We start from the raw sequence: 16,999 nt of genomic DNA on the forward strand, positions 1-16,999 counted from the left end.
GAGTTCTGAGTGATGTAAATGGTGTCTCCAGGAGGGTAAATGCAGAGATATACTGCTTTGTGGATTCATTGAAATCAGAGATCCCATTTAAAATACTCTGCTTGATGTGGTTGTGAACAGTGAAATCAACAGCCTGTAAAAGACTTTATTAATTTTTGCCAAATTACATTCAAGGTGTTAGGTATTTATTCCTGTTTAAACCAAAAGTTCCATGAAGTGCAGTTGTTTTCAGTTCCATAAATTTCAAAATTATACCATACCATCCATGCTAATGCTCTTGAAAAATCTTTCTTTTGGCTCCAAATTCTAAAACATTCAGTTAAAATAGTATTCTGTCACAACCTAAGAAAAATGGCTGATGCACATTTTTCCACTGAAGAAAACTGCAAATAAAAGCAGTTGCTTCCCAGCACAAACTACTTTATTGACAAGATAAAAATACAAACTGCCTTATCCCACTCATATCAGATAAGGCTAAATCCATTACTCCAGTAATAAAATGTTAAGTGCATAAGTACCAGAAGATATAGGCAGTGGAGATGTTATCATATCACAGGGACTCCTGTGCCATAGCTTGTCTCATCAACCTGCTTCATGGGAAATGTCAGAGTGCTTCTGTAGACACGTCTGCCATCAGCCTGATAATGAATTACTTGGGGGAAAAGTCTGCTCTCTTTGCAGGTCTCAGCTTGAAGTCCATTATATAGATAGATCGCTCTGGAATTAAAAAAAAAAAAAAAGAAAGAAAAAAAGTTCCCTTATATTTAGGTGGAATTTCTTGCATCTCAGTTTGTGTCCATTGCTGTGTGTCCTGGCCACCAGCAAGAAGCATCTGCTTCCCTCCTTTCCCCTTCCCTTGCCCCTCAGGTATTTATACAAATTGACCAGATTCTCCAGATCTTTCCTTTCTTCAGACTGAACAGCTCTCATGGCCCTGGTCACTGCCTTGGTGCAGGGCTGAACTGGCAGCACACTGAGCCTCACTGCCAGGTCAGTGAGAGAGGAACATCCCAGAGTTTTGTTAACCTTTTAAGCTGCAGTGCCTCTAACTCCACACGCTGTTTCAAACTTTCATTGAATAGAGAGGGAAGCACAGTTGGTTTGGGTATTGTGCTTTTGGTTTAATAACAAAACATCGAACATGACCTCTAAGCACTATATTCCTGCCATTCAGTGCATCATACATCTCCTTGAGTGGCAAACAATGTAATATAAAATAAACAAGACTTCAAATTGCACTAATGTCTATGTTTAGACAAGCATTTCAAACTTACATGCACTCAGCTATGAAACAAGTTTGTAGGCCTTTTAAACTCAGATTTTTGCGATCATTTTAAGATTAAAAACAATGTGTTGATGCTTGCAGCAAGTTAAAGTATCTTTGCATGCATTATTGACCTGAGAGGCAGTGACAGGCTGGGAAATTGAAAAGAAAAAAAACCCCTAAATATAAAATTCTGGCCTTGTTGTGCAGTAACAGTGAATCAAGTTTTGCCTGATATATTTTTGTTACACTTTGTCAAAATTTCTAACACCTCAATTACTACTTTACTTTAAATGCTTCCCAGCTCTTTATCCAAATAATGTTTTAGTTAAAATTCATTGAGCCGAGGTCATTGTTTATTCACAGCAGCAGCTTGAACGGCTTGTGAGCGCAGCTGCAGATGTTCGCCCCACTAACCAGCCCCAGCAAACTCTTCCCTGCTTTTGTGGTAAGGCAGGAGCTGCAGGGTGCCTGGAAGCAGTGCTGGCACGAGCACAGTCAGGCACCATCTAGAAGCAAAACATCCAGAACAACACTGCAAAGGCTTACATCCTGTGAAAAATTAGCAAATGAACCGGGGAGAAATCAGTCTACCAAGCAGCTTTCCTTTCTTTCTTCTCCGCAGATTAGAATGTCAACCAAAAAATGAAGCAAGGCTGCATTACTTGTGCTCATAAAATTTCATTTAAAGCACACTGCTGTGATTCTATTTTAGAGAAAAAGAGTGCTTCCCATCAGAAAGGGGATGTGAAACTTCCACAGCTGGAAGTCAGTGCTTTCAGTAGAGACAAGAATGCACCTGCCAGTCAGACAGCTCTCCCTCTTGTTCAGCATTTTACCCCTGACAGTAGCTGTGACCAGGTTCAGAGGAGTAAATTTTGCAGTGATCAGATAGGATTATCTGTCATTAGAAAAATGGTTTCTCTAATAGCTAGTAGTAAGAGCTTAGTTTATACTATGTCAATTCCCCAGGTTTTATGTAGTTTGTGTTGATTTTTTTTTTCCAGGAGTAACAGTAAAATCAACAAATACCAGCAATTTCTCCCAATAAATTTCTCCTGTAAATGTCTAAATATTTATGTAAACCTACTATTAGTTCAGAGTTTCTACAACATTTAGGTTATGCTTGGGGACAAAATCAAGATTTTTGTTTATTAACTTGTAATCGAAGATTGTAATCCCAGCAGGTGAGTAAGCATTTTTAATTTGCTGTGCTAGCAAACGGAAGATTTGCTGTGCTTGCTGGTAGAAGATAACACACGTTAATGCACCCTTAATGCTGCTCTGAAGGGAATAGCCTGCATGAAGTTCATTTGAGTTTGCCATAGGAGAAAAATATTGTTATAAATCCAGCAATAACATTATTTTCATTGTATTTATATAAATGGAAATGTTGTTATTCAATTCATCTAAGTGGAAATAAACAGTAAGTCACTTATTTTCTTAAATTTTCTGAGCCTTTTATTAGCAAGTCCTCAGCCTCAAAAATATTTTAAGATTTATTTTCAGCCACGTTTGATGACTGCCATTTTCTTGGACGCTTTTCTCTCATATAAAGTAGATAGCAGCCTTGAAACCCTCATTGCTAAGCACCACAGTGTGTGTGTTTAGGCTATTTGTGGTTTGGATGCATACTGCATCTCTGTTTAAGTATCCCACTCTAATGTTTTCCCTAGTATTATGGCTCTGCACATCTTCTCTTTACTGTCACATAAGCCCTTTGTCCCTTTTGTTCTTTCCCAGGCTCCACTCATTTATTTGGGTCCCCTTAGATATTTTCTTTGCTCTGAATTATTTGTCTCCTTCCTCTGTCCACCTCCTTTCCTAACTGCCTCTGGGTATGTATCCATTTTTTTGCTGTATTGATAATTCAGAGAAGCAGATTTTTAATAGTGGCATTAATAGACAACCTACTTACCTGGGATGTGTTATGTTGGGTGGAGTTTTTTTCAGAATATTATGAAGCTTGTTAGTACTTTCTAAAATACAGATTTTTAAAAAAGTAAAATATTAAAATCAGTTTTTGGGTAAATGGGATATGTTTGGAAGCTAGACTTAAGAAGAAGCAAGACAGATGCATGGAGTGGTGAATGCAATGTCACACTGAATGCATCCCCACCTGTCTTGTTTCTGCAGTTGCAATCTACTGATGCATCATCACTTTTCAATGCTTTTTTTTAAGACATACTCCCAGCTCTAAGATATGAAACAGAAGTTTTAGCTGATACAAGAGCAGGGGAAAAAGAGAAAGGGAAAGGCACAGCAGGGGCCAATATATGGGCTTCTTTCAATTTTTGCTTTTGTAAAGCAGCTTTATGCCATCATTTTCACTGAAAGTACAAATTTACCACATTGCCAAAAAAATACTGTCTTTTGCTTACTGTGGTGCCTATAAACCATTGTATTAAGCACCTAATTTCTGTGCTCTGTTCTGCTCAAAATGTTAGTGATATTCCAGTTCAACCGTTTTAAAGTATCATAGGTTTGGTTTGGAAGGGATCTTAAAGATCATCTAATTCCAACCCCTCTGCCATGGGCTGGGACATCATTTACGTGACCGTGTTGCTCAGACCCCCATCCAGCCTGGCCTTGAACACTTCCAGGGTTGGTGCACACACAATTTCTCTGGGCGACCAAATTCAGTGCCTCACGACCCTCACAGTAAGGAAATTTCCCCTAATATTTAATGTAAACCTACCCTCCTTCAGCTTAAAGCCATCCTTCCTTGCTCTGTCACTACATGCTCCCATGAAAAATCCCTCTCCAGCTTCTCTGGACCCCTTCAGACACTGGAAGTCTGTAGTTAGGTCTCCCCAAAGCCTTCTTTTCTCCAGGCCAAACAGTCCCAGCTCTCTCAACCTGTATTCATAGGGGAGGCGCTCTAGACCTGGTTTTTTTGGGGGTTTTTTTTGTATTTTTTTGTTTTTGCACAACATTAAAACATAACAGAAATATTTCCCCTGTTACCCCAATATTTCTGTGAATTAAAAGATGTTTCTGTACTACAGATTTTTCTCTTCTGCTGTGGATGCTTGATTTACTTCTATGGAGATCTCTCTTAGAACCACCTTACAAGTTTTGGTAACTTCAAACAAGAGTTATTTAATAAGTGAAGCCTATGTTTATTTATTAACTGTTGTTTACATCCACCAAAAATGATTTATGAAAGCACATAAAAACTGTGCTACTTGCATGAAGGCTATTCCTGGCTCCCTCACAGGAAAAAATACCTTCCCTGTGTTTTTGCTAGCTTTCTGGTGGGGACTTGATTTGGGAACTCCTTATGTATTCATATTTTCTAAAGTATATTCTGAATTTCTATTTAAAAAAACTAATATCATTTGAATCTTAAGTGCAATAACGAAATTAGATCTCATAGAGTTTTTGTTTGCTTTGATGTGTTGTTTCTCTCCTTTCAGAATCTCTGTGCCCGCACCCCTATCAGCAGCATTCCCTGTGGTTTCTTCAGAGATGCCTCCCTTGCCTGACCCTGGTGTGTCCTCTCAGACTCCCCCTGCATTGCCATCTGTGTGCCAGGAGGGACTGTGCCACAACGGAGGGACTTGTCATCCTCTCTCTCTGCCTACTGGGGCCACCTCGTTCCAGTGTGACTGCCCACTACACTTCACTGGTCGATTCTGTGAAAAAGGTAATTGGGATTAATTTTTTCTCTATTAGTTACAAAATGAAAATATTACTCTTCTTTGGGGATGAAAAGGGAGGAGAAGTATTGATTGTAATATTTCTCTGCTTCTCATCCCTGTTACTTTTGGTTAACTGAGGAGCAAAGTCATTGAGGTAATTCGAATAATACTTATTTGCAGTGTAAATTAGGTGATATCAGTCAGGCACACTCCTAAGAGTTGCAATTTGAGTTCATGAAAAAAACATTGCATTATTTGTACAAAATTTTTGTGCACAGTTTTAATGTATGCTTTTCAGTGTATTATTTCTGGGACAGAAAAAGTTGACTTCCTCAAAAGATTATGTTTTTCTTTTCTACAGATGGGTTTTTTTCCATCACTGTATAAGATTTTTTGTTGAAAAAGGCTTTTTTTAAACTCTGTAACTCATTTATACTTCCACTACTGTTGCTCATAAAGCATAGATCAATCAAATGAACATATTTTAATTAGAATTTGAATAAAAAATAATTCATTTAGTAATTTTGGTTTCTTTGTAAAGTTAATCAAGGCTATAAGGCAAACTGATCAATATTTCTGTTTTGTAATTGCAATTGCTTTCCATTATTGTTTTTGAGAAAGTTCTTTTTCAGAGTAGATTTCATAGCTGGCTTCAAAAACTATTTTGGCATTAAGGTACTATGGGTTATGAATTGCGGTAGATAATTTTCATAGCACTAAAGGGCATTACTGGTGTGCAGGAAAAGAACCAAAAAAAATTCTAGAATGTGGTTCTATAGCGGTATCATCCTCTTAATGAACTTCCCTGGAATGAAGCAAAAGTAACTAGAGTTAAGAATGCCTTTGCTAGACTGCCAGTGTATCTGAGCTAGCAACACCTTGCATTACTGTCTAAAAATAGCTCATTGCACTCACTAGATGTGAAAGCAATCATTGACTGTCAGTGCAAAAGAAGAAAAAAGGCCATGTGTTGCTTATATATTAGAGAATATTTTACCATGCAGCCTTTTCAAGTTTACAATAAATCATGTATCTGCAAATTTTTTAGTGTTAAAATTGTATCCCATGAGTATTTTCTACATATTTAGTATCTGGGCATACTCTTTGCACTTGCTTACATACACCGCAGCTGTGGAAATTGCAACATGAAACAGAGGAACTAAAAAAGTGTCTTTTCACAAAACATAAAATATTTGGTTAGTGCTTCAATGAAGTATTTTCAACATTTCAATAAAGTTCTTTATTTATTTACATGCATTTTATGTGCCAGAATTTCCTTCTGTGTTCCAAAGAATGCAGTTGGCATCCTTTTTATCAGCATCATCTGCGGTGTTTTGGATGAGAGCGGGTTCTGGCTTTTTTCAAGGGTTATGCCAGGTGTAAGCAATGTTCAATTTAAGCAGGAGTTTGACAGACATCCTGTGGTGGTAGGCCATATCACTATGAGTGCATAACTGCCCTGGGGGACCCCACTAGTTCCTTCCACCAGTGTCTGCTGCTTTCTTCTGACCTTCCAGCTGATCTCTCGGTCTCCAGGGATCTTCTATGGTTTGGTGTTTTTAATGACAACTGACATAATCTGTACTTGAATGGTATTATCTGCGCTGAGTACTTCCATGTACCACAGACATTGGGGGAAGTATCTTCTGTTTCGTTGACTGAAAAAGCTATTATTTTTATGTTTCTCATTCAAAAATACAGGGTTCTAAGCCATTTTCTCCTTTGAAGCTTAACCAGTGCAGGCCAGCAGAGTTCATGCATTGGAAAGAGTTGACCACCAACTACAATTCCAAGGCAATTTGTCTTCCAGGGAAGCTTATCTTAGTTGTGTAAATGATGGGGATGCCTTCTCTCTTTCTGTGATTTTATTTTAAAAATCATGTGTGAAAATAAGACTGAATTATGACTGCCTCAAAAGCAAATTAAAAGCAGGGGACTCTTGCACTAAGTTGCAGTTGTAACCAAATCTCTGATGATTAGGACTGATACCACATAAGGTACACCATTAACCATTCCATTCAATAAAACAGAATAAAATAATAGAAGCTTTAAAGAAACCCTGAAACAAGTAGCTCCGTTGGAGAATATAACATCAGCTGTGTAATCATATGATCCTTTTAATGATCAAACACTTAGTTTCTGGGAGATATCTATTTTTTTTTCCTAAGAGTGGAAGAGATGCCCTTTGCTTTCCTGAAGCTTACATGATGTTGAGATATTAACAGCAATTCATATTTCCACAAAGATTGTCTAAACATTTATTCTTTTTCTCTTTTTGTGTGGAGAGGATGAAGTAAGTTCTCTTTTCACAGAGCTCTGCTTTTACCCTCTACAGGGAACAGTGTCCTCCTCTCTTGCTAGTGTTCCTGGCTCAGCCAGGGCTGCCATTCCTGACATATTCACCAGCTGGGAGCTCACTGGGGCAGCTACAACCCAGAGCTCATGCTGTCACATTGCATCTCTGTATAGATCAGAATATGACTTGATGGATCCTGTATTTAGTGGCTGAAAAGTAACTGCAGCGTAGAGTGCAGTATTTAATCCTAAATTTTCAATGAGATTGATAATTTAGTCTAATGAAACCAGAATTTGCCCAACTGAACTATGATTATAAACCTTTGCTATTCAGAGATATGTTCTTCAAGAAATCTAGATAAAGCTCAGATAAGAGATAAGAGCATCTGCAATCATTTTATAAATATTTACCATAGAATTTGTTGGGTGAATTAGTTGATTTAATAGCTATGATTAGATACACTTAGTTTGTTAGCAGCTGTTTTTCTTACAGTCTATAAGAACACCTTCTAGAGTGAGAGCAAGTGAATTTCATCATCAGTTATCTGTTTGACTTGATGAGTGTCATTAAATGCAATTTATTGTTTTTATTCAATTGTTCCTCTACTAATAAGCTGTAGCAGGTTGTTCTGCCCTTAGAAGAAATAAATTCAAGTCATAATTGTCCTTATGGGTATATTAGATCAAGGCAGTTTATCTAAATGCACAGTATACTTACTCTAAACAGATACCTTTGAAATATGTCTAAATGAAAGTTTTGGAAAATGGAAGCCTATCTCCATTTTTCTAAGGAAATAGAAAAATATGTACACAAATCAGTGTATTTGCCAAATTCAAACTGAAGTTATCAGCAGTGGTTATACACCAAAGGGCCAAAGTGAGGATTTCGTATAAACCATGGAAGAGCAACCATCTGAGGCCTCTGTTCCCTCTGCTTTCAGTATTTTCATTTTTCATTTTTTTTACTACTAATTACCAAAACTAATTGGAAATTAGTAGTTAGTACAAGATGTATTTTAAACCTGCTGTACGTGTAAAGATGTATTTTAAACCCTTTATAAGTTTTATTAAAATGCAACATAAAAATATGTTTGTCACATAAAATTAATCTTCATTACTCAGTGGTGAGTGCTACATGACTACTTTCATCCAATAGAAAGGGAGGATTTTGCAGATAGGGAATACTACGAAGAGTAGATAGTTTTCTCTGTGCCACTCATTTTTCTTTTTCATTTCTGTGTAAATAAGCTCTTTGACTTTAACATTAAATGTATCATTCTTTCTTTATTGGCTAAGCTGTGTTATCTGGTTCATTGCGAAATTCCCTCATGAGTGGAAAAAACTGCAATGGTTCTGCTTTAGCATGAAAGCAGATGGTGGTGTACTTACCACTGGAAAGTTCATAGCAATAGGTTTGGAATATCAGTGTCTTGCATGTGTGAAGATAGTATATCCTTGACTGTTAATTATAAGATTAACATTTTTAAAACCTCCAAAATTTTTAGTATTCCATAAAAGTTTTATAAATTGTTCAATAAAAAGAGTAGTTAAATGTCATGTGTTAAAACCAGGAAACCTGTTTAATTTGATATGTTGCCTGTGTATATTCTGTACATTACTTAAAGGTCAACTCCTTTGACAATACTGAAAAAATAGAAGAAAAATGGAAGGCTGTTGAAGGAACTTAGGTTGGAACAGTTACACTAAAGACTTTGCTACATTTGTTCCCCAGGATACACTTGTTGAAATCCTGATTTGTTGAGAAATACTTGATAATATCCCCCTGAACATTAGAAGTTTCTTTTATGGATGTTTTTACTAGATTTTGTTCCTAATTTAACATTTCTGACTTGTGCCTTTGACTGCCATAATTAATCTCTGACAAGTCTGGGCTGTTTTGTCTTTATGTCTTTGACTTTGAAAAGAAATGTAGTTGGTCCAATTTCTGTTATTTCAGCCATATTTAGAACAGTCTCATGTCTGCAATAGAACTATTTGTCTCCTCAGTAGCATTTATACTGTGTATGTATGATTTAAAACAAGTCTGTGACATTTTCCATCAAAAAGAAAAGTGAGGCAGTGAAAATGATATAAAGAGGTTGAGAAAAGGCAATTACACTTTCATCTCCACATTCAGGTTTCATTTTGAGGTACCCAGAAAGAGAAAGTGGGATGTAGTTACCCCAAAACCTCTGTTTTTCCTGGGTTCAAGAGTTCTTTCACTCATTTTGTTGTCCTTCAAAATTATTCATACTTTGTAAGATTCTGTGAACAGGAAAAAAAAATGATGTGTTTAGAGATATCTATAAATTCCTGCAATCATTAATTTGATATCATTAACCTCAGCTTTTGTCTAGACTCCAGAGATACCTATTGATGTCCCACAGTTTGTATTTGTGTGTGTAAAACTTGCAAATGAACTCTAGTTTTTGGACTGGATTTGGAAAAATGTAGCAAGTTTTCCCTTCACACATTTTTTTAGGGCATGGAGTTGAAAATTAGGAACACAGTAGACTAGTTAAGAACAATCAAGGATTTAGCCAGTAGTTAACTTGATATGCTAGATTTGATACTAGTCAAGATTACCACAATTTTCATAGGAAATGGCTAGCCATCCCAAGAGTGTGTTCCATTCAATATAATTCAACAGAAGTATTATTTGGGTGAGCAATGCAGAAGGGAATTATATAAATTAACATTTTTCTCTGCACTTTCACTTGAAGATATAATTTTGCACTTTGATATCATACAACACAAAGCATGTGAAGTGTGACTTGTTAACACTTTATAATACCAAGTCTGTCAGTAATCACATTAGCTTCACAGTCACCTGGACATAGCATATGATCCTTGCTTTTTTCCTTTCTAGTTCACGAAATTATGGAGACTTTTTCAAGATGTCTAAAATATCTTCAAGCCAATCGTATCTTGTTCTATCAGTTTTATTTTAATGTGGGTAATTTGCTGAAGTGTTTTTGAAATCAAAGGAAAACAGAGTTTTGAGGGAAAAGAAGCTGAGTTCACGAGGAGGAGGTGAAGCAGTTTTATACTAATCCTTCTTATGTTCTGAACATTCTTGTAGAATTTTGCCACTTCAGAAACAAGCTTTCGTAAAACTTAATATTTCATTTTCATCTAGTTTAGGTATTATGTCCCATATTCATTGAAGCATGTAAGCTTTACATGTATTTAATTTTAAGTGTGTAAGGAAGCTCTGCAGAATTTATGCTCAGGATGCAGGTATTCTACTCCATCAGACCCTGCATCCCTCCATTCTGTTACCTGTTTGGTCATTTTCATAAGTTTATTCCTTAAAATCAAGCTACATCTCAAATCCCTCCAGAGGACTTAATGAAATTGTAAAGGGATGTCACAGTTTTCTATGATTGTTAAGACTAAACATGTGATTAAACAAAAGTTTGAGATACGCCTTAATTATACTGAGGGGAAGAATAATGAGAAAGAGTTTCTTGAGATGTGGGAAGAGCTCTTCAAAGCACCAACAAACTCTTAAAAGCTGCTGTCCCCAGTGTCTGTAAAGTTATTTATAATTGCAGCTGCCATCTACCCACAACCAATGAGCACCAGAACAGCTTTAGAGTCTACTGCTATAACATATAATATAGACCTATGCTATATTGTAGAGCTACAGTGTTCTCTTATTTAATAGAGATGTAATATATAATTTATATATATTATATATTGATATAATATATTTATATATAATATATATTTCACTAGTCTGTTCTGTGAAATAGATTATGGAGCCTGTTGGGTATAATTTGCTTTGAGAGATTACAGTGAAAGAAGTTAATTATTAAGGAAAATTTGTATAGAGTTGTCAGTTTGCTAGGACATCCTCTGTGTTTCATTCACATCCACCCATATCCAGTCATGAGCTATTTAATATATGAAGTATTGGTTTTAAGTATTGTTTAAAGTTGTTTATTTTTATTTGGATTTTATTTAAAATAAGATAACTGTAGCATTTTGCTATAAGGATTTGCATGAATTAACATTTCTGGAAAAAACAGATGATAGAAAGTAGAAAAATCTTTGTCTTGTCATGGCATAGATCAGACCTGTGAAATTTGGCATTTTGAATCACTATTTCTTTAATGTGGATGAATGTTTTCTTGTCATAATTATTTTTAGGAGAATTGTAACAATTGGATAACAAACTCTATTCTGGGCAGGAACAGATAGCAGAAAATTAAATAATGGTGAGTTTACAGTTTGCAGGGAAAAAGCTTTCTCCCCTTCATTTTTCATTTGAAAATTTCAGTATAAAGTTGATTCTTTCTAAAGCATATAACATATTAGGCTGCAGTGTCCCAGTCCTTTGAGTAATTTTTCATTTGAAGATAATCATAGTTGTGTAAGTGACAAATACTTGCTTTTTTCCTCTTTTATTTCTCCATTTATGGCATTTTCTGGGAAAACCTTGTTTCAGTAACCCTGAATCACAGCCATTTGTTCTGTTGTGCATACTTGCTGATAATCAAGTCATCTGCAAAAATGCTATGTCTCCCCTGGCACTATGGCAATTCTTGTTTTCTGAGCTTGACTCATTTGAGTTCTTCCCCAGGAGATACTGTGTAATAAAGCAGTTGAAGTATTAAATAATGTTTTTGAGCTTTACTATTATAACCTGTAAGAAGGAGACATAGAAGTCTGTGTGTGCTTTTACAGCACAGTTAATTTAATAGTTATTTAGAAAGCATCTGTGGTACTGAGTTAGGATAACAGTATGTTTTAATACCTTGACAATTTGATTTCAAGAATGCTGTGACTAAAAACAGAGGTTTTATTTTCATTCCTTCACACAAGATGTGGGGCTGTGGGTCTGTTCCCAGACCACTCTCAGGAACTTTCAGCAAGCTGAGAGAGCGAACATCAGGATTCCCTAGGGACCTCAGTAAAGTATCCTGCTCAGGACCACATCACCTGGCTGATCCTTTCATGTCGCCTTCCAAGGCCAGTGGCCATTTTGGAGGGATGCTGGCTACTTACATAATGTGGCTAAAGAGCAAATGGCTTTGCTGTTTCCTTGCCTATGCATAAATTTCTGGCTCAAGCATGAAACCCCACATTATCTCTAATTAACAGTGCCTGACACATTCCTTTTCATGCATCTTCATGGAAGACTGGTGCCTGCATTTACATAAAATCTTAACCTGCCAATGTTTAAAGAGGAGGGCAATTTATATTATAGGTCTTTAGAAGTTATCACTGAGAGGCTCCTCAAGCCTCCAACCTCCTTCTGAAGAAGGCACTTCTTTTACATAATATAAAAAGACAGTTTTCCTTTCCACCATTGTACTTTCTTTATATTTTTGTAATAACATTTTGTACTGATAAAATAGGCAAGTAATTATACAGCAAAAACATTTTAGGCATTTACCATTTCAGTTACGCAGGAAATCTAGGATTCAGAAGGTGAATTTCCTAGTAGCATGACATACTTATATCCTTAAATTCTACATGGATGTAAATAAGTTCTGTGCAGAATATGGAGAGTTAAAAACTTGTCAGCATGTAGAGTCTCCCTGTGTTTTAGTGGAATTATGGAAAGTACTGAATACATCATCAAACAGAGCAAAGAATCGAGACATTGCCCAAACAGATACTCTGTTAGAGTCGTACTTCAAACTATGACTTCCATAAATGAAAACAATTTTACTATGTGACTTGTATTTTACTGTATCAAGAATTTTCTTTAATGAATTTTTTAGCCTTATACAAGACAAAAATAAAAATACTGTATTATAAGTAAATAATAAAAGACAGTTGCATATCAAATACTATAGAAAGTATGCAAATATGAAAACAAACTCAGGGAAAAAAAAGACAAAGGCCCTATCAGCTTCTATCAATCAAAACTGAAAGCTATAGGTTCATCTGGCTGTCAAAACTGCTTTTTCGACATCTCCCATTATTCTTAATGCTATCTTGTGGAGATTGTAAATTAATGGCTGATTCTTTTTATTCATATGTACAATTGATTTCAGCAAATATTTATTTTGCTGATAAATGTCAGCAAAATAACGAGCAAAAATAAATCAAATATTTATATAAGTAAAATATGTACAATGTGTACAGCCACAAGCTTTTAAAGTTTCTTTTAGAGTTTGACAGCAGAAGTCCAATCCCTGTTGCACACCTGTACATGAATTTCCTTGTATTAAAGAAGTATGCTACTGAGTTTTGGGTTTTATGCAGCATAGTTGCAAAATTGAAAAGATTTATCACTGTAGGTTGGCCTGAAGTTTAAATTATGGGGTTATTGTTTTTATTGTAATAGGAAAAAAAAACCATAAGATGGGAGTGCTCTTACTAAATACATGTGTACTTCATTGAGTGTCTAGCCACAAGTATTGTAGAATCACTACACAACCCTCTCTGTTCAGAGATTCTTATACAGGAGTTTTACAGAAACTCCTATTAAATTAATTCTGCTCTTGATAGAAAAACATTTTAAATCACTCATAAAAATAATAATGTAGAGAAAAGGTGCAGAAAATCAAGAGTTTCTATGCATTAAAAAAATCGAGTATGAAGGGATCTTTCATTCTTTGAAATCCAGCAGACTGCACAAATTTCTTCCTTTAATGTTGAATTCAGGGAGACTCAAGAGAGGAATTGAGAACATGAAATTCATTTCTGGATGATAAGAGTCAGTCTCTAGAGACTGATTTTTTGGCATTTCTGGAGACCAACCTGCATGCAATTGAGAATAAGAGAAAGGATGTTGGCCCAGATTAAAAGCCTGAACATTCTCATGAATAATCCAACCACTGATGCTTGTGGGTTTAAAATTTATCCAGAGATGCTGAGGAGCGGAAAGATTCAAAAGAAACAGTAACAATAAATTTTGTTAGGACTGAACATTTTGTTCCAAAATATTAGCTCAAAATGTGTCTGTTTCAAGGGTCATCCAGGGTATTTTTTGTTTCTTTTGTTTTGTTTAGAATTTTAGGTCCATTAAAAAGGTTATTAAGCTCTTGGTCTTAATTAGATATGCTAAAATGTGGATAACATTTAAGGAAAGGAGGGAGGAACAGGATAAAGGAATTACTACTGTGCACTTCACAGCAGGCAGGACAGATTTTTGGGGTTGTGTAATAGGGCAAAAGAACAATGAAAATATTTTTAAAATATGAATCCAGAAAAGGAAAATATAATGAGCAGTTATAAAGAAAAGTAGTCATCAGCATTGTACTTGATCCAACCGAAGTTCTCTTAAAAATTCTTGGACATAGGAATGCTAATAAAACCTCAGAACTCTCTGAGGAAGGAAATGACTGTTTGATATTTGCCATTTGCACAAACTCAGTTTGCAATGTTAATCATCGTATCTCAGTGCAAGGAATACCTGCTACTTTGTTGTTGCTAAAATGAGCAAATGGAGCTTTACCAACCCCAGCATCTGTTTGCATTTTCTGTTACCTGTGAAAAATAAATCACATGTTCTCTGCATTTCCAGAACCACAACACTCTTCATTCTTACTTCTGGCTCCGGTAGCAGCACTTTGAAATCCTGCTGCCTTGTTACAGTTTCAGAAGCAGTAGATTAATACTTTGCTATTATATTGCTGTAGCTTATTTTTCACATGAACAACTTGCCAAAAACATACAGGACTCTGTGAGTAGCGATGAAGCTTGCTTGTAATAATCAATAAGGCTTAGTCACTCTCCATGTCATTAAGGTTTTTATAAGTTCTGGCAATATCTTCATTTATCTATGCCATGTTTTTTTGCTCATAGCATGGCTATTTTCATTTTCTGCTCTAAAAGTTGCTTCCCTAACAGAAAATGTCTTTCCCCTAAATATTTGATTCATGAGTCTTTTAAAAATTTGTAATCAATATCTGTCTACTAAAAAAAAAAAAAGTGAGGGAGAAAAATGCTGAAAGCATCTATGAAAATACTGGGAAATGTCATTTAAAGTAGATTCTTTGTTGAAACCGGCAATATCAGTTCTTACTGACCCTGACCAATGCTGTTTCCTCTTTTCTTTCTTAGTGGTGTGCTACTATATATTACTATATATAGTGCTGTATAATATCCTTTTTTATTTTCTGGCTTTGTTCTCCCAAATAGCAATAAACTATTTATATGGTATTGTGTATATTTGTAGAAAACACAAAAATCTCTATATTTCAGCTTCACAATAGTTTTGCATCTTTTTCTGCCACCATTTGTTACTTGTTTATTCTCCCTCATTTTTGCTGCAGCTGTTACAGTCCTCTTTGACTTGCCAACCCCCCCCAGGGCAGTGTGGACAGAAATAAAAGAAGCTGACTCAACATCTCCTTTTTTTTTTGAGCTCTGGTATAAAGAAAGGGACATTTTTATTGCCTTCTATTTGAAAATTTCTTTGTCACAGAATTACAGAATCTTTAGTGTTTGAAGGAACCTTTGGAGATCATCCAGACCACCCTCCCTGCCAAAGCAGGGTCACCTAGAGCAGGTGACACAGGAACATACTCAGGTGCGCTTTGAATGGCTCCAGAGAGGGAGATTCCATGACCTCCCTGGGCAGCCTGTCCCAGGGCTCTCAGCATAAAGAAGGTGTCCTCATGTTGTGAGGAAACTTCCTGTGTTTTAGTTTATGGTCCCTGCTTCTCATCCTGTCACTGGGCACCGCCATAAAGAGCCTTGCACCACCCTCCTGACACCTGCAATTGAGATATTTATATGCATTAATGGGATCCCCTCTGGGTCTTTTCTCCTCTGGATTAAACAGGTCCAGCTCTTGCAGTCTGCCTTCATAAGAGAGATGCTCCAGACCCCAAATAATCTCTGTGACTTCTGCTGGACCCTTTCCAGTAGCTCCTGTTCTTTCTTGCACTGAGGAGCCCAGAACCAGACAGTAGTGCAGGTACTAGGGCTGAGTCACTCTTACTTTTGTACACTCTTCCACTTAGGTGGAAGTCTTCCTGGTGTGTGGCCACTGTTACAAACTTGTATCCTTCTTTTTCTAACCCAACTACATGGAAAACATTTCTGATTTCCATTCCATACCAGTTTAATTAACTAGCTGTTGCCTTCTCAGGTGTGGCGACCTGGTCCTCAGTCCGGCACGGCGACCCACCCCAGGGTCACTCGGTCCATATGCTCCTGGACACCAATATGGTGGACAGCAAATGGTGTTTATTGAAGGGTCACAAGGGTTTTTATAGCTTGGGCAGTCAGTGTCATTTCCTTCTGCTCACGTCCGGCTAGGTGCGGCCAGGTACGGAGCAAAGGTCTGACTGCGGGGGGATGTCCTGACTGACCATACAGCCCGATATCTTCCGCACGCAAATCCCTAACTCTCCACAACTAGCCAAAAGTTAATCAAGTTAATTTTACAGATGCAGCAAAGCATATGTGAGCATGTCGTGTACCAGCTGCCACACTGCTCTCAGGGGCAGTCTGAGCCATGCAACACCCACCTAGACCAGCATTTCTCTGGACTAATGTGCCCTTTTTGCACGAGTCAGCAGGTGATGTATTCTGTGTTCACATAAGGGATGTTCACATAAAGGTGTTCACAGTGGCTGTGGCCACAGATGTTTTAGTGGCCTCTGTGGTGGGGAGGTCAGGTCAGTAGAACTGTGTTATCATCACCTTAAATAAAGGGATGAGATTACGATGGTGCTAATGTTGATTTATTGTTCTGATCCACATCAGCCTTTTTTCTTAGAAGTACTTGATTGTTTCGCTATTATCACTGAATGAAGATTGAATTATGGAGTTTCTTTCTTTATTTGTGGAAAAAACGAATGGGTTTGGACAACATGTGTAGAAA

At 36.6% G+C, this 16,999-nt stretch overlaps 1 protein-coding gene across 1 annotated transcript in view; it reads left to right on the forward strand.

Moving 5' to 3' along the window:
- EYS (eyes shut homolog) overlaps positions 1-16,999 on the forward strand; it is an 811,979-nt gene that overhangs the window by 612,507 nt on the left and 182,473 nt on the right. Inside the window, 1 exon segment of the mRNA XM_033053725.1 lies at positions 4,684-4,913. Coding sequence (XP_032909616.1) covers positions 4,684-4,913 — 230 coding nt within the window.

This window comes from Catharus ustulatus, chromosome 3, assembly GCF_009819885.2.
Source record: "Catharus ustulatus isolate bCatUst1 chromosome 3, bCatUst1.pri.v2, whole genome shotgun sequence".
NCBI lineage: Eukaryota > Metazoa > Chordata > Aves > Passeriformes > Turdidae > Catharus > Catharus ustulatus.